This window comes from Pinus tabuliformis, chromosome 8 (assembly GCF_031772625.1).
Source record: "Pinus tabuliformis cultivar Carrire ecotype Pingquan chromosome 8, CPIR1, whole genome shotgun sequence".
In the NCBI taxonomy this organism is placed as follows: Eukaryota; Viridiplantae; Streptophyta; class Pinopsida; order Pinales; family Pinaceae; genus Pinus; species Pinus tabuliformis.
The window spans coordinates 1,880,186,816-1,880,212,877 of NC_142294.1; the positions used below are offsets into that span (position 1 = coordinate 1,880,186,816).

The 26,062-nt window shown below is 38.9% G+C and overlaps 1 protein-coding gene across 1 annotated transcript; it reads left to right on the forward strand.

Moving 5' to 3' along the window:
- The first annotated feature begins 1,003 nt into the window (after nucleotides 1–1,003).
- Nucleotides 1,004–5,789, forward strand: LOC149243900 (uncharacterized). The gene is made up of 7 exons (XM_089367879.1): nucleotides 1,004–1,567; nucleotides 1,881–2,898; nucleotides 2,989–3,147; nucleotides 3,239–3,628; nucleotides 3,702–4,898; nucleotides 5,166–5,228; nucleotides 5,305–5,789. The coding sequence occupies exons 1-7, from the start codon at nucleotides 1,077–1,079 to the stop codon at nucleotides 5,785–5,787; spliced, it is 3,801 nt and encodes a 1,266-aa protein (XP_089224005.1). The 5' UTR covers nucleotides 1,004–1,076; the 3' UTR covers nucleotides 5,788–5,789.
- The last annotated feature ends 20,273 nt before the right edge of the window (nucleotides 5,790–26,062 follow it).

Consider the following 26,062-nt stretch of genomic DNA (forward strand, 5'->3'; position numbering starts at 1 on the left):
AGATGGGTTCTGTGGTTCCATCACTAATCCTTCGTCCGGATAACTAAAATTATAATAGTTGATGCACTATCACGTAGTGCTTTACCCAGTTCGAAGACTTCATTGACTTTGGTCGTGTATATGCTTTGTTTAATAAGAGATGGTTTAGCGGTTTTGGTATTATATAAAAATTAATTTTTATCAACTCTGTTGTAAAATAAGAGGTTGGAAAAGGTCAAAAAAAAATTGTGAGAGAAAAAAGTATAATTTTTTATTTTTTGAAAAGTGGAAATAGAAAAGCATTTCATCTTACAAATATGCTAGCAGCTCAGATAAGTTATTTAAGAAGATTTGTCTAAAAGCTCCCAGCATTTATTGTAAAACTTCACATAAAAACCAAATACATCAAACAGATAAAAAAATAATCTATCCATAAACTAAATGAAAAAATAATGTGTAACATAAACCATCTTTAGCCTTATAGCTAAAATAATTACTTTACCCGATTTGAAAACTTCGTTGACTTCGCTTCTGTATATTGAGTGGGTTCTGGGGTTCCAACACTTCAATGACTTTGCTTCTGGATATTTTTGTTTAATACGAGTGGGTTCCGTGGTTCCAACACTTCATTGACTTTGCTTCTGGATATTTTTGTTTAATACGAGTGGGTTCCGTGGTTCCAACACTTCATTGACTTTGCTTCTGGATATTTTTGTTTAATACGAGTGGGTTCCATCACTGTTGAATGAGATAGTTTCTGTGGTTTCTTTCAGTGGGCGTTTGTTGAATGCAATGGGATCTATGATTTCTTGCTTCTCTCCGTGACTGTTGAATATGAAGGGCTCTATAGTTCGCTGCCTCACCTGATTAAAGTAAAACCACTCTCTATCATTATTAATGATGATGGAAAGACGGCTACCAGACATACTGGGAGTCATTTATAGCCATATAATCCCTCTTACACTTATCCTATATAGAGCAAATCCATTTTAAATACCGTTCGCATTTCTCTCATAATCTTCTAGTTGCCTCATCAATATTTGTCTCTCTTGCACGCGAAGCGTTCCTGTCATCTTTGATCGGAGCCCATATCATCAATGGAGCAATTGCCAGAGACAGTGCCAGTGGCGTCACCATACCAAGTTTTCATAAATCACAGGGGACCCGACGTCAAGAGGACTCTTGCGAGCCTCATCTATCATCGCCTCAGAAGCTATGGGTTGAGCGTGTTTCTGGATAAGGACGAATTTCGTGCGGGGGATAATATTTCTCCTGCTATCCTCGGCGCCATTCAGAGCGCTCTGGTTCATGTGACCATATTTTCTGAGCGTTATGCTGAATCGAAATGGTGCCTGGATGAATTGTGTTGGATTTTGAGATCACGCCATGACCGCAACACCAAGATTATTCCGGTGTATGCCGACGTTGAGCCTTCGGACCTTCGTCACATTGAGAAAGGGCGTTATGCAGAAGTTTTCAAAAAACACAAACACAAAGCCAGAGTTACGGCCGAAGTCATCAAGAATTGGAAGACAGCCCTCAATCAAGCCTCGGAGATTTGTGGCCTGCTGTTCAAAACGAATGGGAGGTGAGTCCATACTTCTGCAAAACCTTTAATGTATATATTTATTGGCAACCTGAATTTTTCGTCATATTCGATGTCCATCAGAATTATAAAATATTAGAGAAAATGAGTATGTTATGGTTAATCATTCTTTTGGAATACTGTGTAGAATATAGAAAACCCTTGAACATTTTCCTGGACTTTACACTTTTCATCAGAAATACATAAAGCTTGACCTTCGACAAGTATATTTATTTAACCTTGAATTTATCATATACAGTTCTAAGATTTCCAAGTGCTAACCCTAATGAGTGAATATATCTCTTTGCTTTTTCAGTGACTATGGGGAAATTTTGGAGGAAATCGTGGCTGGTGTAATGAAAGAGGTTTTTAAACGGCAAGCATTAGACGTAGCTAAATACCCAGTTGGCCTTGACCAAGTCGCTGAAGATTTCCAAAATGAAATTCTGAAACACAGCCATTCAAACGCTACAACGATTGTAGGGATTACAGGAATGGGCGGTGTTGGAAAATCAACTCTTGCTAGACACCTTTACAACCTGAAACACTCGGACTTTAGTAGATCAAGTATCTTATGTGAAGTCAGAAAAAGGCGTTTGCAATCTTTGCAGAAGAAGCTCCTTCGTGATATGATGGGAAATTATAATTTGCAGCATATTGACACTATCTGGGAAGGGAGACGTACTTTACGAGATTGCCTGCCACGTCTCCCCCCAGTTTTTATCGTTCTGGATGATGTTGATAATATGGATCAGATAGAGAGCCTACTAGATGTGGATGCCGTGGCATCCGGGAGTCTGATATTGATCACATCTCGTGATAAGGATTTACTCAGACGCTCTTCAGCAAAAACTTTAGTCTATGATGTAAAGCCATTACATAGAAAGCATGCTCGAGAGCTCTTCTGCCGGCATGCTTTTTCTCAATCCAAGCCATCTGAAGAACTAGGAGATTTAGTTGAGCGGTTGTTAAAAATTTGTGGGGGTTTGCCTTTGTCCTTGAAAGTTTTGGGAGGACTCTTTGTTGGTCGGTATGACAAACAGTACTGGACGCGGCAGTTGGAAAAGTTGTGTACAACACTGCCATACGAAATAATAAACTCGTTAAGAGTGAGTTTCGAAGCCCTGGACCCCGAAGAGAAGGAGGTATTCTTGGACATCGGTTGTTTCTTGGTTGGCGAGGAAAAGGATTTAGCTATTAGAGTCTTGGAAGGATTACATGGCAACAACAGAATTGGAGACCATCTCGAAAGTCTTCGTCAAAAATGTCTCGTGGAGATTCATTATGACACGCAGTCGGATGATGAAATTGACTGTAGAAGAAAGGAAAACCCCGTAAGTATTATGTTGAGCTAGGAAACCAGTGTTTATTCATCTTGGCAATCTCTCCCTCCCTCGTGGTAACTATTTATTTTGTTTATTCAGATGATAGGCTACGGGTATGGGAGTTATAAACTTACAATGCACGATCAACTTAGGGAATTGGCGAGACATATTGCCCGCGAAGAGTATCGCGTGTTCCCTACTTGTAACCCATTACGGCTTAGCTCGTTGAATGACATAGAGGAAATGTTGCAGTCGCAGGTATGCGTATTTGGCCTTTTCTATTATTTTATTTTAGTATGGTTGAAAAGATATTCAGTTTAATTTGCAGCGAGATTCACGTGATTGCCAGGCCGGATCAAAGGCCAAGGCCTTGTCAAGCTTACAGATACGGGGAATCCGGTCTACGGAAGATAAGAAACAGTTCGCGAATGATGAGAATTCAGCTTGTTTCATGAATGACATTAGTGTTGAAGGTGTGCGTCTTCTAGCAGTTGAAGGTGCGTTTCGGGATTTGCCATTCGACTCGTGGAACATGGTGGGAGAGTTGGTATGGCTTCGCTTGCGCAGTCATACCAACATGAAGCCTAGGCGCAGTTTCATGTCTCTGGATCGTTTCAACATACCCCTTAATGTCTCCTTCGACTTCCTCCGCTCGATGTCTTTGCGAGGATTGAAAGTTTTGGAAATTCAGGGTCCCGGTAACAGCGTTGAACGATTATTCGCCAACTTTGGTCATGACGTAAGTACATCTCGTTCATTCGTTCATTTTGTTCCATCCTGAATTAAACTAAGAGATTTTATGTTCTTTTCAGCTTCCGACGCAATTAACTGAGTTGATTATTGCCTACACGCAACCCAAAACTTTTACGGGTCGCTCGGCACATATCTCAGCTAAGTCCGGGCAAGCAGAATCTTCACGGCAGAGAAGATCTTTAATTTCCCCGTCTAGGCAAACAGGATCTTCTTTGTTTCGCTATCTAGAAAATTTGGTTACAGGGATGAGAACTTTGACAAGGCTAGTGTTGAAAAATCTAGGATTCCTGCAATCACTTCCAATTGATTTTTCCCAACTTCCAAATCTAAGGCATTTAGATCTCTCTGGTTGCTCTCAACTGACTGAATTGCCCAATACCTTTCCCAAGTTATTGCAACTTCAATATCTATCATTACAACACTGCTTCAACCTGTCAATCTCACTGGATACTTTAGGAGAAATTTCCACACTTGAGTACGTTGACTTCAAAGACTGTGCTAAATTGGTATACTTGCCGGAGAGAATCCCGTATCAAATGCATTTAAGGTATCTTAATTTAAGAGGTACTGATTTATTACAGTTACCTGAGAACTTGGCAATGCTCGACAAGTTAGAACAACTAACGATAGGGAGCCCAGAGTTAACAGAGTTGCCACTTTCTTTGTCTAAATTAAAGGGCTTAACAGAGTTGTTCCTGATTAAATGCTCTGGTCTAAAGCAAATCTTACCAATAGGAATTGCGGCGTCCAATATCAAAGTTTTGGCTATAGAAAGTTGTCCTCTATCTGACTTTACTTTTCAGGATCAAGGGAACGCGGAGGTTGAAAACTTACATTTAGGAGTTGAAATGAGGATTTTAAGGGATTTCACTTTGAAGAACACAGCCATATCAGAAATAACCATTCCCGAAGGTGTTTATCCCAGGCTTGAAAGTATGGATCTTTCTGAGAATATTAAACTGATCCGGGTTAATGCCTTGCCATCGGGACTAGTAAGCCTAAACATGCAAAAGTGCTGGGGATTGAAGACATTAACAAGTCTTTCAAATCTAGGAAACCTTAAATTCCTCAACATAAATGGGTGTTTTAAACTGGAAAACCTGAATGTAGAAGGACTAATATCATTGGAACAGATCAAAGCGGAGAAATGTTGGAAGCTGCAGAGGGTAGAAGGATTGAGTCAGCGGGAACGGATGGATTGTCTAAACGTTTCAACGGATAACAGAGTTATCTGGAATGACATTTACGAATTTTTGGTGAGTATATGGTCTTCATTATATCAAAGATTCATTCTAACAAAAACCGTCAATATTTCTTGAGAGAAAAAGAGAGATTGTCTGAGATTTTCAAAATAGCATTATGTAATATATGTTATCCGTACAACGTTTCGAATAAAAACTCATTTATCATCAAAATAGACTCTCATCACTCAATCTTAATATTTATTTACTGATGAATATCACAATTTAAATTTAATGCTTGTGTTGTTGAATGCTCAAGTCGTTTTTGGAAAATATGTGCAGATTTCGCCTTCTCATCAAAAGCCGTCAACGGCCATCTTTAGTGGAAGAATGGATGATGACAAGGTGGGTGTTTAATTTTTCTCAGGAAGACAGAAGAAATATTATAATTAATAATCGCCACATTATGATACTTGTGCAGATGTTTGAGAGGGGAGAAATGCTACGGATTGCGCAGAAGTTCAATCTTAAAATTCACGATCTCATATCTCATTTGGAGATAGAGAATATCCAATCACATAGTGCAATATTCATGTTCTTCATCACCTACCATGTCTGCAGGGCGTTTGAGTTTCGTGTAACATTCCGTCCGAGTAATTATGGTGAGTCGGAGGTGGAGTACTCGTCCTTCCATGGAAACAAAGGTGGAAGAAGCGCACATGTGTTTATGTGGACGGAGGAGTCGCATTTGTTTAAAGAGTGCATGCATAGCAATATACATGTATATTGCTCCCACGAGGAAGAGGAGCAGAGTTGTGGTACCGATGGTGAGGAGCAGAGTGATTGTGATGAAGATGGAGGCAAAGAGATTGGGAGTGTGGTGGAATGTGGATGGCTGACCATGGTCGATAAGGGGACGGACGTTTCAGAGGTGTGCAAAGACTTTATTATGGCATATAAATAGAAGTTTATATTTACAGTCTTAAGCGTTTCCCTTGTGGCGCCTATGTGCACTTTATGTCATGATGTGATCTGTGAGTCGTTCTTGTTGGAACATCCTTCGTCGTCCATTTCTTCGCAGCGGCCTCCCGGCATGGGATTCCAATTTGCGCCAACACCAGGCATGCATTCCGGCAGCTCAGGAAAGAGTTGCGGGAGATTCAATCCAGCGGCGGTCAGATATGCGGAGATCACCGAGACTGATCTTTGGGAAACGTTAGCCCCACTGGGATATTCGTTGCCAATAAAGAAGAACTCTAGTCTGAAGAAGTGGACAGCCAAGACGGACATTCTTGCGTATGTTTGTGCATCTAATGTCATCTGTTTCAATCTCGGGGCCGACAGCGGTGCCTGGCAAATCGCAGACGACCTGAACCTTAGCTGGATGTTGGGGGCAGGGGAAATTCATAAAATGGCTTGCATCGGTATTGTCTAACCGATAAAATGGCTTTTTGTTGGGTAATGGGTTCTTTTACCAGTATAGTTGGAAAACTTATCTTAATTTAGTTGTGAAATCATGGGCTATCTCTAATTTTTATATAGTGGTTATTTCTAATTTTGATTGACACTCTTATTCAAAATAAACTACCCCGTCGCAATGAATAACTCACTGGTGCTCTGTAATGGGCAGATTTTCACTCTGGCTAGATGCTTCCGGGTCTTGGTTTTCACTCCTGCTAAATGTTTCTGAGTCTTGGGGGTTAACCTGTTTCCTTACCTCCTAAAAAACACCTTCTTAACCAAGCAGAAACAATTTTAGAACATACTCAAGCCCAATAAAATTATTATTATTATTTTCAAATAAATTTTTAATATATAATAGATTTAAAATATTAAAAATTTAAAATATCTGACATTTGTAAATTATTAGATAATTCTTAAAATTTTGTTTTCAAATACCGATCAAATTAACCAAAACATAACTTAAAACCAATAAATTTTATCTAGAACCTATGACACAAATTCAACAACCAAGGGACAACTGCGTACTGCACGTACGGACGTATGCATTTCGTCGTGATTTGAATACAACTAATTATGTAAATATATATTTTAATTTGAAAATTGAATGATGGTTTGTTTTCATTAATCTATCATGACCCTTAAAAGTTTGATGATTTACATATTTTGAAATCTCGTATCACGGCCAAAAAGTTCCGTGGATTTAAGAGTGCGTAGATATATCAGTATGAAATGGCCGAAATCTTGTTGAAGGCGTTCCTACAAACATATTTGTTGTAGTATTCTTGTCCCATCACTAAACTTTACCTTTTCATTCTTCCCTAAAAAGGGTCACAAAAGAGTGTCCAACTGCTTTAGAGGCCGACCCAGATATAATATGCAAATTTTTTCGGCTATTTAGGAATATTCACCAGAAATTTTACAAATATATAAAGTCACTGTAGCAAATGAGAAAAACTATCCAGAGTAAATAGGAGGTCATGTATCATATCATTACATAAGCAAAAAGACTTGAAATCGGATAACCCCATGTGTGCTGCAAAAATTTAATAATTGGACGGGAAAGATGGATATTGATATGGGTGTTCATGTCTTTGTATGGATTCAGTAATCTTTTAATACCCTAAATCTTATGGAAGGCTTTCTTTGGACATAATATCTATTGTAGTATTCTTTTCACATTATTAGACCTTATCAAATTAGATGACATATGATTATGTGGAAATAAAATCAATGAATCCACATTACTGGGATGGTTTTCGTTGAGTTTGCAATCTCAATAAAATCAATGAATTCACATTATTGGAATGGTCTAACTCATATATCTTAACTATACATTTTTTAAAAGTCAAGAATGTTAGTTTGAGTAGTTTAGTGAACAATTTATTTCTCCAACTAACCAATTATGAAATAGTTTATGTGATAACCTATTTTTGAAATTACAAATTCTCAAAAAATTCTTGTTTTAGAACTTCGAGAGAAATTCATAATGAATGTAATGACTACACTAACATACATACAAACATACAAACATGCATACATATAATCAAGTGTATTGACTAGTATACAACATAAGTGTCATGACCTCTGCATGAGTTACACATGAAGAATTTATTTTGAGATGAAATTGAAAGCCTCTTTGATAATAAGTTCAATTACATGGCATGTTTATATCCTATATTTTTGTTCTTTGTTATATTATCACATGGTGTTACACAAAAGAATTTTAGTGTTGAAGAAATAAGATGCAATTGATTGTCAGCCTTTTGTTTTCGAAATACCTAGTACTGATTTCATACGTCACCATCCCAAAGAGTCATATTCCAAACACTATGTTATCCTTCATAACTTACTTCCATGTTTGCACTAACGCAACTTGGCTATTTGCATGCCTGAATATCACTTGTTGGAACTCCAACATCACTTGAATTAATAATCTTACACATTTTAGTTTCAAATGAATTGATGTGATTGTTGGCCTTAAGATACCATATTTGTTGTCTAGGTTGTGCATATTTTCCCATGTCATCCCTACTACCCTACAATGTGGCTAGGCTACATCATGGACATATTACCATATCATTGCCTAGAAACAACCATGTGAAGCACCAAAAAGGTGAGGCCATTGAAGAAATTAACCAAATCTTCAAAATGATGAAGGCATTGGTCATTGAACACCATCAATGATTTGTGAGATGCACCATAACAATAAAGTCAAACAAATCCACATTGACCTCTACCCATATAGATATTTTTCTAAAACTAAGGCTTTGATAACACGACATAATATTCCCAACTCCAAGCCAAGTCATGTCATTATACATTTTTCTTTGATACAAACCCTTTTCTAGCACCATTATTCTTTCATATTAACTAATAAAAATATTTAAATCCATTTAAGTTTAATTCTTGTTGAATGCCAATGTTCAAGATCAATATTAATAACTATTCCTCTTTTATATAGGAACAATAGCATCGAACAACCCCTCCAATGGCCCCTTTTTAGGAGGAGTTGTGTTAGGTTCCAACAAGCATATTAGATGACATTTCGAGGGGTCTTCTGGGCATACTACATGTACACAATCAGTTTCTAGTAAACATATTCAACGATAGGCTATAAATTTAATGTTTAACATGTGAACACTCTTCTTTGACACATGTTTAATGTGAAAAAGTATCGTTGTTGAAAGGTGCACGGGTCTCGCTTGAGCTTGGTGATAGTGATTTGATTACTTTTTCTTCAAGAAACAACCAACTATCTGATAGAGTTGGTTCAAGTAAAATCTGAATATAAATGTTGAAGTGAGATGTTTAATGCATGAAAATTTATCACACGTGTCTCATACTTGTGATTGACAATTTTGTGTAAATTTTACAACCCTTTCATATAGATCTGTTGAAAGGGATTTAGGAATGAGTATACATGATTCTGATGGGTCTACTTCGCATGGTAGAGGTACATGCTCGATTTCTAGTTAACATGTTCAAGTCTAGACAATATATAAATTTAACGTTTAACATGTGAATACTTTCTTCTTTCACACACATTTAATGTGAAAACATATCTTCATCCATAGGTGATTTCTATTAGTGTGAGTATGGCCATGTTGATTCTCAGTGAGTCATCTAGGAGCATTCAGGTGAGGAGCATACTTAAATCTTGTTCAATATATGTTTAATGTTAAAAGTTACCCTGTCTCTCGTACTTATGCGTGACTAGAAATTTGATGTTTTCTATAGGGAATAATAGCTTTGAGTTTGTTTCCTCAAAAGGGGAAAATCATCCTATTATTGACACCTCAATGAATGAAAGAGTTCTTCTGTAGCGACTATAACCACCCTCCAAAATTTTGCATATGCTTCGATTTTAGAGTCTTCGTTACTGTCCACAACAACTCATCTTGCATTGATCTAGGTATTCATGATTTGATTGAGACTTGTCTTTTCATTTTCACTTGTGTTTGTTAAGTTAGTTGATTCTTCTAAGTCACAATCTCATTTCCCAACTTGGTCTCACAACAGTTTTGGGCTTGCCTCTAGAAACTGTGCAATCCTTGAGGGCAACCAACCTTGATGATGGAAATTGCGCAGTCATGACTTCCAGTGAGCCTTGAGCTCAGAAACTGTGCAGCCATGGGAGGCAGCCCAACACTGAGCATAGAAATTGTACAACCCTCACTAAGCTCAGAAACTGCGTAGTGCACTAAGTCGAAATGTTGCCCAGTTCCCAGAACTGCACAATCTTTCCCAGTGGTGTGCATGGCAAGTTTCCTCGAAAAAATAAAAAAAAGCATCCCTAAAAATTAGGGATTTATTTTTAGTATCTCAAAGGAGGAACTTGCTCTATTTTTAAAAACTTCTACCAAGTGACACTTTTTCCTTGATTTTAGGCATGCACATCATAAACCCTAATTTGTCCAAATCTATTTAATCGACATTTTTAGAGATCATTTGCACATTCGATATTGGAGCTCTAGAGTTCCTGAGGAAATCAAGGAATCTTTGATGTGATCACCCATGCTTTTCTGAGTGATTTTGCTTTTGTCATCTTTTGCCGCTTTTTTATGTCGCTTTTTATTTTTTGGCTTGTGCGAGTGTTGCTTCACTCATTTATCTAAGTTCATGGTTGCTGGCGTTTTAACATTTTTTAACTTGTAGAAGTGTTGTTTTAAGTTATAGATTTCCCTTCCCAAGTGTCACATTAGTTCACCAATGGTAGTTGTTGCAGTGACTCTCCTCAAATACTTCATTTTCCTTCTATTTTATTAATTACTGCACTTGATTCACATGCATTTATCTACACTTAGTTAGATATGCACTCAACCTCACACTAAGTCTTAGATCTTCTTGTTTTCACACTTCCCTTGGGAAAATTTGGGTTTCTCTTGGTCGGTTTTCACTTTGCCTAGCTGGCACTACACAATCATGAGGCTCAAGCCATAAGCTTGGCCTCTGGAATTATGTAGTGTGTAGTCCAAACTGGCTCCAACTGTGCACTGTGCAGTTTCAGCATCCATCTTGTCATCTTGTCCATTGAGATTGCGCAATGCGCGGTCTCTCCCAAGCCTCTACCTCGGTTGAACTACACATTGTGCAGTTTCAACCATCAAGCTTCCATCCTGGATGATGGGACTGTGTAGAGTGTAGTTCCCAGAGGCATCCGTTCCTTCTTTCTAGAGAAAATCGTGTAATCCTCCCCATCTAGTGCCTTGTTTGCTGCTTGAACTTACCTTGTAAGTTGTTTTGCTTTACACTGACATTTGCTTGCCATGAATGTCCTTGCTGTCCAACAGGTACAACATTTCTTGAGAACCTCTCCAGTAACCATTATTACTATGGAATCTAAGAGAGATGCATCAAAGAAAACTGCTGAGAGATGTACTGGGGAAGCAGTTGAGAAAAATTCAATTGATTTTCCAATGTATGCAAATACTTAGCTGTTTATAGAGAGGGGATCATCACTGACATGAAAACAGATTAAAGATGCTTTTTCAAAGGACTTTGAGGCAGACTTAGAGGAATGAATGGTTTATCTTAGCATCCGAAAGTTAGGGGTATACAAGGTTGCATGCAGGTATCCTGCCTTCTCGTGTGCAAATATTATTAGCTAGATTGTCTCACACATCCATGAGAAGACCATGACATTGAGCAGTGTGAGCGGGCAGAAGAATTTCAAAAGATGTATCACTTTCCCGAGCCAATAAAGCGCATGGACTCACCCTTCTATGTCACACACAACTATGTGAACACAAGAGACATTATCAAATGCTGGGTGAAAGATCCATCAAAGTTTTTACAGACACCCACCCATGTGTACAGTAAAAATTTCCCTCAGGAAGGCTTACCAGTGCTTGGTTATCTTTACTTGCAGAATATTTCACTGAAACCTTTCTTAAAGGGTGGGCAATTTTATTGGACCAATGATGAATGTTGGGAGGCCGTTCAACTGGATGGATCTATTGGCCCAACAATTGAAGGCCCATGTAGCACAGGCTCAGCATATGCCCAAGGGTGAGTGAGAAAGATTCGATATGTCTGCATACTTACTGGATGCAATATGTGCACATCAACTGTTCCCTAGCACGAACTAGATAGGGGCACCGCGAGAACCTTCCATACACATTTATTGCAAGTTTCTTTCTGAATGCAGTTATCGGGGACCAATGGTGCGGCTAACTGGCCACTTCATCATCCCATTGTACAAGCTTATCTTTGAATAAGATCACCCTTACATGTCACAAGAAGCAATGGAGGTGATAGTAAACATTGCAGATTGTTATGCCTCACTAGGTGGCATCTTCATTAGAGTGTTTTGCGGAGAGAATCCTTCACATGTCTTACCAAGGTATGCCACTAACAAATTGATCATGCAAGAAGTATCATACTATCGCACTACAGGATTGTCAGCAGCACTGCACAGGAAGAAGAAAGCACCATGGCCCACTCTTCCTTTGCAGATTGGATTATACAAGATAAAGAACTTGAAAGTCACAGATGCAGAGGCTAAGGAGATATTGAAATTTCAATTCGACATTAAGGACTTTAATCCATATGATACCTGCAGTATTTGCAAGAACCATTATACGAGATTTTACTTTCCATGGATTGGTAGGGAATTTCATTGGCTAGAGGTGTTGGAAATAATACTGAGAGGGGGGGGGGGGTGAATCAGTATTAGCAAATCAATAACTTTCTCATTTCCATAATCAGATTCATATATGCTACTTTAGTGAAGGTAACTCACGTGTACATGCAACTGTGTTTAAGGCAACCAGCGTATATCCAACAAACTTATTATTCAGTTAATTCATCATATGTTGATCTTTAATCAATGCATCAGTATTTCATTAACCATATAAAGAGTAACCAGGTCTAGTAATAACAGAACAAATCATCACACATAAGAAACACACATGAACACCAAGATTTAAGATGGAAACCCAATGTGGGACAAAAATCACCTACTGCTGTCTTCTTTTAATATAAGAAAAACCTGTTTATAATCTTGTACTGGTGCAGACTCATACCAATACGCAAGCACCCACCTTCAGAAGGCTACAACCTTCTCTTGTTCTCTAGTTGCTACTGGAAGGGAGCTACAACCCCCTAGCTCTTGTACTAGCCGATCTGTTTACTAGTACGTAGGCGCTGGCCTACTGAAGGCTGCAACCTTCACTCGTTTTCCAACTACTATTGGAAGGGAGCTCCAACCCCCTGGCTCTTGTACTGGCCAATATGTTTACCAGTACGTAGGTGCCGACCTACAGAAGGATACGACCTTCTCTCTTCCTCCAAGGACCACGTTTCATAAATTTTCAGATTGGATACTCTTGGAACACAACACCACAATCTGAAGGCCACGTTTCATCCAATTTTCATACTGGACCCATCAACAACATTGAAGCAAAAAATCAATCACAACTACAATACAACCATCAACTACTCTCTGAATCACCCACAATTGAATCAACCAATATGAACATTTAGAATACTGTCATCATAACACAGTGACCAGAACACAGAGCAGACCCCAGAACTCTGCAACAACCACTAGAACCAACAACAACCTCAAATATCAAATCTCATAATGTATACGCTACTCTGATGAACTAAACCAGTGTGTATATGCGCTTTTACCAAATCAAACCAGCGTATACATCTGCAAATATAATTTTGCAGCTATTCCAGACTTCAGTTATACCCAGATCATAACATTTACAGAACAACACATGCGTCAGTATTCAGATCTAGACTATACATGATCAAACCTCATAATGCTAATTCATTTCAAGCCTTAAGATCCCGATCCAGCATCCATAATCAACCACATAGGTTCATCTTTACTTTAGATCAAGCAAAGCATCACAAACCCATAACCTATATACTAGATCTTACACTTCATTAGATATTCAATACTTGCACACATGGCCTAATGATCTTCTCCTCCTTATATACTCTTAGGCATTTCTCAATACCATGGACCAAAACCACTTAGGACCAATACCTTGGACCAAATACCTAGGGTCAATATCTCGGACCAGATACCTTGGACCAATACCATGGATCAAAATACCATGGACCAAATACCTTGGACCAAAACTTAGTTTTCCAACACGTACGCGCTTTCCCTCTTATGAAAGTGCGTGTGTACGTTAAACGCTTCTTTTGTTCTGTTAACCTGCGTGTATATGCTCCTTTGTCATGGGGAACTTGTGTATACCTTTCTTTCTTCATTCTTTGTAGTCTGATCATTAATTCTTTGCTATTGACTTGCTGCACTGTGATCTGTCATATGAGTAAGTTGCCATCAAGGACAACACCTGAATCATAATGCCAACAATCTCTCCCTTTGGACTTGATGGCAACAACAAAACCAAGTCACTCTTCCCCTTTGACATCAAGGGCAAAGGGTGGACCAAGATATTCTCTCCCTTTGATATACATTATGTTGTCCATACTCCCCCTGAGTACATGCTGAAATATCTGATTGAGCTCCCCCTTTGTACATGCTAAGATGTACCAATCCGTCCATGCTCCCCCTAAGAACATGCAGAGTCTGCAAAAAATATTTTTCAAAAGAGTAACATGACTCTACAACTCAACTAAGTGAGTATGACCTTCCTATCACCAATGACTCATACATACATCAATCTCTCAACCAAGTCGGGATACACCATTTTTTACTCATCCACCCAACCAAGTGGGGATATACAAAATGTTTATACATGACTGAAATAGAAATTATTACGTCATCCTTCCCATGCAAAGTGGGGTTACAAATTAGGTATTTTCATGACCTTTACATCAATTGATGACATTTATAACAAGGACACCCAATCTAAACAAGACCATGATAGTCATTAGCAATTATCATACACCATATATGATCTGCACCATCAGCAGCATCAGGATCAACAACTTGTACATTTCCATCATCCAAAGAGTCACCCAAATCAAAACAATTATGTGGATTAAGCAATATAAGAACCTTTGATGTGATCACCCATGCTTTTCCGAGTGATTTTTGCTTTTGTCATCTTTTGCCGCTTTTTTATGTTTCTTTTTATTTTTGGGCTTGTGCGAGTGTTGTTTCACTCATTTATCTTCATGGTTGTTGGCATTTTAACCTTTTTTAACTTGTAGAAGTGTTGTTTTAAGTTATAGATTTCCTTTCCCAAGTGTCACATTAGTTTTCCTATTTTTTCACCAATGGTTGTTGTTGCAGTGACTCTCCTAAAATACTTCATTTTCCTTCTATTTTATTAATTACTGCACTTGATTCACATGCATTTATCTACACTTAGTTAGATATGCACTCAACCTCACACTAAGTGTTAGATCTTCTTGTTTTCACACTTCCCTTCGGAAAATCTGGGTTTCTCTTGGTCGGTTTTCACTTTGCCCAGTTGGCACTGCACAATCATGAGGCTCAAGCCATAAGCTTGGCTTCTGGAATTGTGTAGTGTGTAGTCCAATCTGGCTCCAACTGCGCACTGTGCAGTTTCAGTAGCCATCTTGTCATATTGGCCATTGAGATTGCGCGATGCGCGGTCTCTCCCAAGCCTCTACCAAGGCTGAACTGCACATTGTGCAGTTTCAACCATCAAGCTTCCATCCTGGATGATGGGACTGTGTAGTGTGTAGTTCCCAGAGGCATCCATTCCTTCTTTCCAAAGAAAATTGTGCAATCCTCCCCATCTAGTGCCCTGTTTGCTACTTGAACTTACCTTGTAAGTTGTTTTGCTTTACACTGACATTTGCTTGCCATGAATGTCCTTGTTGTCCAACAGGTACAACATTTCTTGAGAACATCTCTAGTAACCATTATTGCTATGGAATCTAAGAGAGATGCATCAAAGAAAAATGCTGAGAGATGTACTGGGGAAGCAGTTGAGAAAAATTCAATTGATTTTCCAATGTATGTAGATACTTAGCTGTTTATAGAGAGGGGATCATCACTGACATGAAAACAGATTAAAGATGCTTTTTCAAAGGACTTTGAGGCAGACTTAGAGGAATGAATGGTTTATCTTAGCATCCAAAAGTTAGGGGTATACAAGGTTGCATGCAGGTATCTTGCCTTCCCGTGTGCAAATATTATTAGTTAGATTGTCTCACACATGCATGAGAAGACCATGACATTGAGCAGTGCGAGCAGGCAGAAGAATTTTAGAAGATGTATCACTTTCCCAAGCCAGTAAAGTGCATGGACTCACCCTTCTATGTCACACACAACTATGTGAACACAAGAGACATTGTCAAATGCTAGGCGAAAGATCCATCAATGTTTTGACAGACACTCACCCATGTGTACAGTAAAAAATTTCCCTCAGGAAGGCTTACCTGTGCTTGGTTATCTTTACTTGCAGAATATTTCACTGAAACCTTTCCTAAAGGGTGGGCAGTTTTATTGGACCAATGATGAATGCTAGGAGGCCGTTCAACTGGATGGATCTATTGGCCCAACAATTGAAGGCCCATGTAGCACAGGCTCAGAATACGCCCAAGGGTGAGTGAGAAATATTTGATATGTCTACATACTTACTAGATGTAATCTGTGCACACCAACAGTTCCCTGGCACGAATTGGACATGGGCACCGCGAGAACCTTCCATACACATTTATTGCAAGTTTCTTTTCGAGTGCAGTTATTGGGGACTAATGATGCGGCTAACTAACCACTTCATCATCCCATTGTACAAGCTTATCTTTGAATAAGATCACCCTTACATGTCACGAGAAGCAATGGAGGTGATAGTAAACATTGCAGATTGTTATGCCTCACCAGGTGGCATCTTCATTAGAGTGTTTTGCGGAGAGAATCCTTCACATGTCTTAGCAAGGTATACCACTAACAAACTGATCATGCAAAAATTATCATACTATCTCACTACAGGATTTTCAGTAGCGCTGCACAGGAAGAAGAAAGCACCTTAGCCCACTCTTCCTTTGCAGATTGGATTATACAAAATAAAGAACCCAATGTTAATTTATTGATAAGACTATTCCAATCTATGGGCACCCTACACCTTCTTCCATACAACACCTCAAAGGGGCTCATGCCCAATGACTCGTGCTATCCGTTGTTATAAGAAAACTCCACTAAATGGAGGTAATCTTTCCAGTTATGCGGTTGTTGAATCACAAACATTCTTAACATATCCTCCAAAATTTGATTCACTCACTCTGTTTGACCATCCGTCTACGGATGGTAAGTGGTACTAAATTGGATTTGGGTATCCAATCTAGAAAAGAGTGTCTTCCAGAAAGTGGATGTAAATTTTACGTCCCTGTCAGAAATGACTACCTTGGGTATTCCGTGCAATCGGAAGATTTCCCTCAAAAATATGTTTGCAATTTCAACAGTTTTGTAAGTGGATTTTACCGAAATGAAATGAGTAGTTTTTCTTAGCTTTTCAACCACCACCATAATTGAGTCATTTTGTGTCTTAGTGCAAGGTAAAACCGTGATGAAGTCTAGAGTAATTGTCTCCCATTTCCACTCAGGAATGGGCAGTGATTGCAGTACTCCAGTGGGGTGGTGATGCTCTGCCTTCACTAACTGACACTCTAAACATTTAGATAGGTACTCAGTGATATCTTTCCTTAAACCTGGCCAAAAATAACCTTTCCTAATGGAAACCAGTATTTTATGGTACCCTGGGTGGGCAACATAAGGTTTTCTATGAAATTCATCGAATATTAATTGTTTTAGAGAATTTTGATTAGGAACATAAATTCAGTTTCTAAAGGTTAGCATTTTATCCAGATTTATACCATTGATCCGAATTAAATCCTTAAACATTCTCTGAGTTTTCATGACTATTTCAAATTATGTCAAGCTTCAAAGTCTTAGGGATATCGAACTTATTAGAAATAACTTCCAAACAATGGCAATTTGTGGTCAGCACGGAACAACGAGGACCCTCGATCAAAGCGCATAGACCGTTGGCCCATGGTGACCGCGTGCTGGCACAAATTGACAAACGGGAGGTCAAATCTAGAAACAAGGGTGGTTTCTGATACGCGATTAGTGCTAATCGCGTATCGCAGGGCGTCCCCCTCAGTGAAGGAAATCCCCCAAGCGCTCAGTCACGAGGAAAGCATAAAACCGTATGGAAATCGCCGATTCCATCAGAAGGCAGATCCCGTGCTAAAACCAATAGGATATCAGAAGGGCTTCAAGCGGTAGGCGGGTTCGATTGAGTCCCGCCCGATGCCATAGACCTGGTGACACGCATCTGGCGGATGAGAGAGAAAACCACTCACATTGGATGGGTAAAGGTCATGCTACTTACCTGCCCGATATGGACAGAGACCATAGGATCTGGAGGCTCTAGATCAACGGCAGAGAAATGATCCGATGGATGACCGGATTTAACAGGGAAATAGGCTGAGTCATATGAGATTTGAGGTCTGGTATGACTGATGAGTTGGCAGAGGAATCAATTTTGCAAGCAATCTTAGAGTAACATAAATAATGACCGTTCAAAGAGAACTGACACTCAGTTCATGAGGAAACAGGTGGCCACCTCTCTGTGAAAAGTTACACAGTGATGATGACGTGGAGTAGGGGAATTCAAGCAGACAGAGGCAGGAGATCCAGGAAGTTGGGAAGCGGAAATGAACAATCATGGAGTAGATTGGCTTTAAGCCACGAACAAACAGAGAGTAAGAAGAGGTAGAAAGAGAGAGAAGAAAATTGCAGAGAACAGAGAAGCTGAGCTAACCTGCAGAGCAAAGGCAGCATCGAGTAGACAAAGACAGAGAGAGTCCGAGAGTCTGTGAACTCTAGAGAAGGCTTGAGAGGTTCAAGTAGCTCTTCTGTGTGTACCTATCAGGTATTGAGTACCAAATTGGACTCATACCACTGATACCAGTTGAGGTCGAGATTCAGTAAGGGGAGTCTATGTACTCTAGAGGCTTAGGGAATCCAAGTACAATCCTACTGATCATCATCTGCTAAGTGAGACTCAATTTGAGCTCATTATTGTAAAAACTCTGCTTTTAAGATGCAATAGAAAGGCCACCACTGAAGGCTGGACCAGGAGATGTAGCCCAGGAGGATTGAGTGAACTTCTTATTAAGCTTGTTGTGTTTTATGTGTTTGCTTACTGTGTTCTCTTACTATTTTAGTGTCTATGTATTTTGCAATCTTATCAATTCGTTGCATAAAATAACGTAGGCACACCCCAGCACATGAGTCTGTAATACCTTCATTAATTCTCTAAGGTCATTTACAAGTGATTTCAGATCAAGTGGTATCAGAGCTGTAGGTTGTTAAGGTTAGACAAGCTTGTGCTGGATTTTGTTGTTGAATGCTAACTAGATCAAAGCTTAAATTAGGAGAAGGAGAGTTGGTTGAAACTAACCCGGAAATCGAAAGAGTCTATCCTAGGAAGAAAAAGTCAGAAGAAAGTCCCTTGGGACCAGACCCCTAATTTATATATAGTTTCCTAGCCATGAGGTCCATGGTGGAGGAAATGTATAGGGACTTTAGGAAACATAAAGATGAATATTCATCAGGCTCCAAACAAGACAAAGGATAAGAAGAATCTCTCCTCCATGACCTCTCCAAAGGCAAAGGGAAAGAAGAAAAATTCCTCACACCTCTTAATAGCCCTAAACATAAAAAGAAGACATCTTTGATTAAATTAGATGCTAAATTTGACTTACCCATATATGATGGAGAGCTGAATGTAGAGAAGCTGGATAATTGGATCAGGCAGATTGATGTTTATTGTAGAGTGTAGAGTATTGACTCAGACAAGAGTAAGATTCAGCTGGCCAGCCTACGCTTCAGAGGCACTGCCTTGGTATGGTGGGAAGGTAGGACACAAGCTAACATGAAGAAACATGGTAAGATTCTTTCTGTCTGGAGTGAATTTGTTTCTACAATCAAAAAGAAATTTTATCCACTAGCTTACATGCAGCAAGCCATGATGAGCTGGCAAACTCTTCACCAATTGAAAGGGCAAAGTGTTCAAGGTTACACCTAAGAATTTAGGAAAAGAGCTTTGATTCTAGGAAGTTCTTTAGACTCACCTGAGACTCTGTTGAAGTACATAGGTGGTCTACATAGCTACATGAGGCATACTATCCTCATGTTTAATCCCACTAGTATAGATGAGGCATCTGTTCAAGTTACGCATCTAGAAGATAGAGGAAAGAATGGGAACCCAGAAGTTGGGGTATCATCCAAACCCACTGCAAGCAAGAATAAGGAGAAAAGAAAACAAAAATGGAAAGATAGGAAGGCCAACACTGTACAGAAAAGAAAGTCTTCATGCACTCACCGTAAGAAGGATGGGCATGATGATGTGCACTATTGGATTCTGCATTTGCAGCTAAGACCTAAGAAGTTCGAGGGCAAGAAGAAAAAGACTGCTGCAGCTATTCAGAAAGATTTGGGGTCAGACTCAGGAGATGAAACAACCATTGCAGCCACCAGTATAAAAGGTAAAAATTCTGAAGCATCTACTAGTAATTCTGCACAATCTACTAATAATGAAGAAAATGAGAGGAAAAGACATGAGCTTTTTCATATTCGAGTTATTTCAAATCATCAAAAGGTTAATACTTTGTTTGATAGTGGCTCACAAGTAAATTTAATTTCTGAAGAAATTGTAAAGAAGTTGGGATTACTAGATACACCTCACAAGAAGCCATATCCATTTGGTTGGTTATGTGATAAAGCACAACTACAAGTGACTAGACAATGTAAACTTAAGTTTTCTTTTGGGTCAGCATTTGTAGATGAGGTTGAGTTACATATAGTTCCTTTGGATATATGTGGAATTGTTTTAGGAAGTCCCTACTTGTATGATAGAAAAGCTATTTTCTATAGAGCTGAGAACAAGTATCTACTCGTTAAAGATGGAATCGAATATATTGTAAGGGCTCATAAGCTCAAGAATAATTATACTCTCATAAACTTAGGGCAGATGAAACGAATTGTAAATTCATGCAAAAAAAATTTACTGATGGTTGTAAAGGAAAAGAAACCTGATAAAACCAATGTATTTGAGGGCTGTGATGCTAAACAACAAGTTGATTTAGAAAAATTTGATTCAGAATATGATACCTTGTTTCAAGAACCTAAAGGTCTACCACCCAAAAAGGAAATAGTGCATGATACTAATTTGCAACAAGATGCTCCATTTCCTAACATCGGAATGTACAGGTTGTCTGCTTTAGAGATTGCAGAAATCAAGAAGCAAGTGTAGGAGTTTCTTGAGAAGGGGTTCATCAGACCTAGCACATCACCATGTGGGTCTCCAATTGTCTTGGTGAGAAAGAAAGATGGCTCATGGAGAATGTGCATTGATTATTAAGCACTGAATAAGATAACGATCAAAAATCGTTATCCTCTTCCTCGTATAGATGATCTATTAGATCAATTGAAAGAAGCTGTTTATTTTTCCAAGTTAGACATGAATAGTGGATATCATCAGGTCAGAGTTGTAGAGCAAGATGCATGGATGACTGCTTTCAAAACAAAGCAGGGATTGTATGAGTAGCTGGTCATGCCTTTTGGCTTAACTAATGCTCCTGCTACTTTCATGAGAATAATGAATGATGTACTCAGAACTTTTCTCGATGATTTTGTTATTGTATATCTGGATGACATTCTTATATTTAACAAAATGTGGGAAGAACATTTAAAGCATGTTAAGTAGACACTAGATGTTTTGAAAAGAGAAAAGCTTTATGTTAAACTCTCAAAATGTGAATTTGGCAAAACATCTTTGAATTATTTGGGACATATAGTAGGGGGTGGTGAATTGAAGATAGATCCCTCTAAGGTTGTAGTCATTGTAAACTGGCCTAAACTCAAATCTACTACAAAAGTTAGAAGCTTCTTAGGAGCAACACAATATTGGAGAAAGTTCATTTCTAACTTTTCCTTAATTGCAGCTCCCTTACATGCTTTAACAAGATTGAACAAGGTGTTTCAGTGGGGAGGAAAATAGCAGAAAGCCTTCAACACCTTGAAAGAAAAGATTAGTACAACACCAGTACTAGCACTACCCGATCTTCAAAGACCATTTGAGATCCAAACGGATGCCAGTGACTATGCCATGGGAGCAATGTTGATATAGCAAGGTAAACCCATATGTTATCATTCTGAGACATTTAATTTTGCAGTAGTTAACTATCCCACATATGATAAAGAATTGTATGCATTAGTACACAGTGTGAAAAAGTGGAAACATTACTTAATGGGAAAAGAGATAGTTATACATACTGATCATCAACCACTTCAATATCTACACTCCCAAACTCTTCCATCTCGGCTAACATATTAGGACCCAATGTTAATTTATTGATAAGACTATTCCAATCTATGGGAACCCTACACCTTCTTCCGTACAACACCTCAAAGGGGCTCATGCCCAATGACTTGTGCTATCCGTTGTTATAAGAAAACTCCACTAAATGGAGGTAATCTTTCCATTGATGCGGTTGTTGCATCACAAACATTCTTAACATATCCTCCAAAATTTGATTCACTCACTCTGTTTGACCATCCGTCTACGAATGGTAAGTGGTACTAAATTGGATTTGGGTATCCAATCTAGAAAAGAGTGTCTTCCAGAAAGTGGATGTAAATTTTACGTCCCTGTCAGAAATTACTACCTTGGGTATTCCGTGCAATCGGAAGATTTCCCTCATAAATATGTCTGCAATTTCAACAGTTTTGTAAGTGGATTTTACTGAAATGAAATGAGTAGTTTTTCTTAGCTTTTCAACCACCACCATAATTGAGTCATTTTGTTTCTTAGTGCAAGGTAAAACCGTGATGAAGTCTAGAGTAATTGTCTCCCATTTCCACTCAGGAATGGGCAGTGATTGCAGTAGTCCAGTGGGGTGTTGATGCTCTGCCTTCACTAACTGACACTCTAAACATTTAGATAGGTACTCAGTGATATCTTTCCTTAAACCTGGCCAAAAATAACCTTTCCTAATGGCAACCAGTATTTTCTGGTACCCTGGGTGGGAAACATAAGGTTTTCTATGAAATTCATCGAATATTAATTTTTTTAGAGAATTTTGATTATGAACATAAATTCAGTTTCTGAAGGTTAGCATTTTATCCAGATTTATACCATTGATCCGAATTAAATCCTTAAACATTCTCTGAGTTTTCATGACTATTTCAAATTATGTCAAGCTTCAAAGTCTTATGGATATTGAACTTATTAGAAATAACTTCTAAACAATGGCAATTTGTGGTCAGCACGGAACAACGAGGACCCTCGGTCAAAGTGCATAGACTGTTGGCCCATGGTGACCGCGTGCTGGCACAAATTGACAAACGAGAGGTCAAATCTAGAAACAGGGGTGGTTTCTGATACGCGATTAGCGCTAATTGCGTATCGCAGGGCGTCCCCCTCAGTGAAGGAAAGCCCCCAAGCACTCAGTCACGAGGAAAGCATAAAACCGTACGGAAATCACCGATTCCGTCAGAAGGCAGATCCCGTGCTAAAACCAATAGGATATCAGAAGGGCTTCAAGCGGTAAGCGGGTTTGATCGAGTCCCGCCCGATTCCATACACTGGGTGACACGCATCTGGTGGATGAGAGAGAAAACCGCTCACATTGGACGAGTAAAGGTCATGCTACTTACCTGCCCGATATGGACAGAGACCATAGGATCTGGAGGCTCTAGATCAACGACAGAGAAATGATCCGATGGATGACCGGATTTGACAGGGAAATAAGCTGAGTCATATGAGATTTGAGGTCTGGTATGACTGATGAGTTGGCAGAGGAATCAGTTTTGTAAGCAATCTTAGAGTAACATAAATAATGACCATTCAAAGAGAACTGACATTCAGTTCATGAGGAAACAGGTGGCCACCTCTCTGTGAAAAGTTACACAGTGATGATGACGCGGAGTAGGGGAATTCAAGCAGACAGAGGCAGGAGATCCAGGAAGTTGGGAAGTGGAAATGAACAGTCATGGAGTAGATTGGATTTAAGCCATGAACAAACAGAGAGTAAGAAGAGGCAGAAAGAGAGAGAAGAAAATTGCAGAGAACAGAGAAGCCGAGCTAACCTGCAGAGCAAAGGCAACATCGAGCAGACAGAGACAGAGAGAGTCCGAGAGTCTGTGAACTCTAGAGAAGGCTTGAGAGGTTCAAGTAGCTCTTTTGTGTGTACCTGTCAAGTATTGAGTACCAAATTGGACTCATACCACTAAGCCCAGTTGAGGTCGAGATTCAGTAAGGGGAGTCTGTGTACTCTAGAGGCTTAGGGAATCCAAGTACAATCCTACTGATCATCATCTGCTAAGTGAGACTCAATTTGAGCTCATTATTGTAAAAACTCTACTTTTAAGATGCAATAGAAAGGCCACCACTGAAGGCTGGACTAGGAGATGTAGCCCAGGAGGATTGAGTGAACTCCTTATTAAGCTTGTTGTGTTTTATGTGTTTGCTTACTGTGTTCTCTTACTATTTTAGTGTCTATGTATTTTGCAATCTTATCAATTCGTTGCATAAAATAACATAGGCACACCCCAACACATGAGTCTGTAATACCTTCATTAATTCTCTAAGGTCATTTACAGGTGATTTCAGTTCAAGTGGTATCAGAGCTGTAGGTTGTTAAGGTTAGACAAGCTTGTGCTGGATTTTATTGTTGAATGCTAACTAGATCAAAGCTTCAATTAGGAGAAGGAGAGTTGGTTGAAACTAACCCGGAAATTGGAAGAGTCTATCCTAGGAAGAAAAAGTCAGAAGAAAGTCCCTTGGGACCAGACCCCTAATTTATATATAGTTTCCTAGCCATGAGGTCCATGGTGGAGGAAATGTATAGGGACTTTAGGAAACATAAAGATGAATATTCATCAGGCTCCAAACAAGACAAAGGAGAAGAAGAATCTCTCCTCCATGACCTCTCCAAAGGCAAAGGGAAAGAAGAAAAATTCCTCACACCTCCTAATAGCCCTGAACATAAAAAGAAGACATCTTTGATTAAATTAGATGCTAAATTTGACTTACCCATATATGATGGAGAGTTGAATGTAGAGAAGCTGGATAATTGGGACATCTTTGAATTATTTGTGACATATAGTAGGGGGTGGTGAATTGAAGATAGATCGCTCTAAGGTTGTAGTCATTGTAAACTGGCCTAAACTCAAATCTGCTACAAAAGTTAGAAGCTTCTTAGGAGCAACACAATATTGGAGAAAGTTCATTTCTAACTTTTCCTTAATTGCAACTCCCTTACATGCTTTAACAGGATTGAACAAGGTGTTTCAGTGGGGAGGCAAATAGCAGAAAGCCTTCGACACCTTGAAAGAAAAGATTAGTACAACACCAGTACTAGCACTACCCGATCTTCAAAGACCATTTGAGATCCAAACGGATGCCAGTGACTATGCCATGGGAGCAATGTTGATATAGCAAGGTAAATCCTTATGTTATCATTCTGAGACATTTAATTTTGCAGTAGTTAACTATCCCACATATGATAAAGAATTGTATGCATTAGTACACAATGTGAAAAAGTGGAAACATTACTTAATGGGAAAAGAGATAGTTATACATATTGATCATCAATCACTTCAATATCTACACTCCCAAACTAAGTTGCAGCAATCAAGACACTATAGATGGATGGGTTTTCTACAACAGTTTCATTTAGTCATCAGTTATAAAAATGGTATACACAATAAAGTTGTAGATATTTTATATAGACCAATTATAAATGCAGCTACTATACTTAAGCATAATTCAATATTGCATGAGAGCTACATTGAACAATATGCTCAAGATATAGATTTTAAAGATGTATATGCAACTTTAAGTCAGGGCAAACGAGTAGAAGAAATGGATTATAATATTAAGGGCCAAATCCTGTATCATTGTGGGAAGCTATGCATTCCACAAACTGAAAGAGTAAAGATAATTCGAGAAGCACACACTTCTCTAATATCAGGTCACTTTGGGGTAAGTAAAACGGTTGCACAGCTGCAAAGATTTTGTTATTGGCCAAAAATGAAAGACGCAGTTTCTAGATATGTAAGAGGATGTACCATGTTTGCTAAAAGCAAGCCCAGCAATAGAAAACTAGGCTTGTACACTCCACTACCAGTTCCTTCTCATCCTTGGGAAAGTATTTCCATGGACTTTGTTGGAGGACTACCTAAATCTAGGAAAGGTCATGACTATTTATATGTTGTTGTGGATAGGTTCAGCAAAATGTGTATTTTGATACCTTGTAATAAACAGATTACAGCTGAACAAACTGCAAAGTTGTTCTTTCAA

What these genes read in the sequence shown, in the direction of transcription:
- LOC149243900 (XM_089367879.1), top strand. Translation starts at nt 1,077, where the DNA reads ATGGAGCAATTGCCAGAGACAGTGCCAGTGGCGTCACCATACCAAGTT. An exon ending in CTGTTCAAAACGAATGGGAG is followed by an intron (nt 1,568 to 1,880) that starts GTGAGTCCATAC and finishes TTGCTTTTTCAG; the next exon opens with TGACTATGGGGAAATTTTGG. An exon ending in GTAGAAGAAAGGAAAACCCC is followed by an intron (nt 2,899 to 2,988) that starts GTAAGTATTATG and finishes TTGTTTATTCAG; the next exon opens with ATGATAGGCTACGGGTATGG.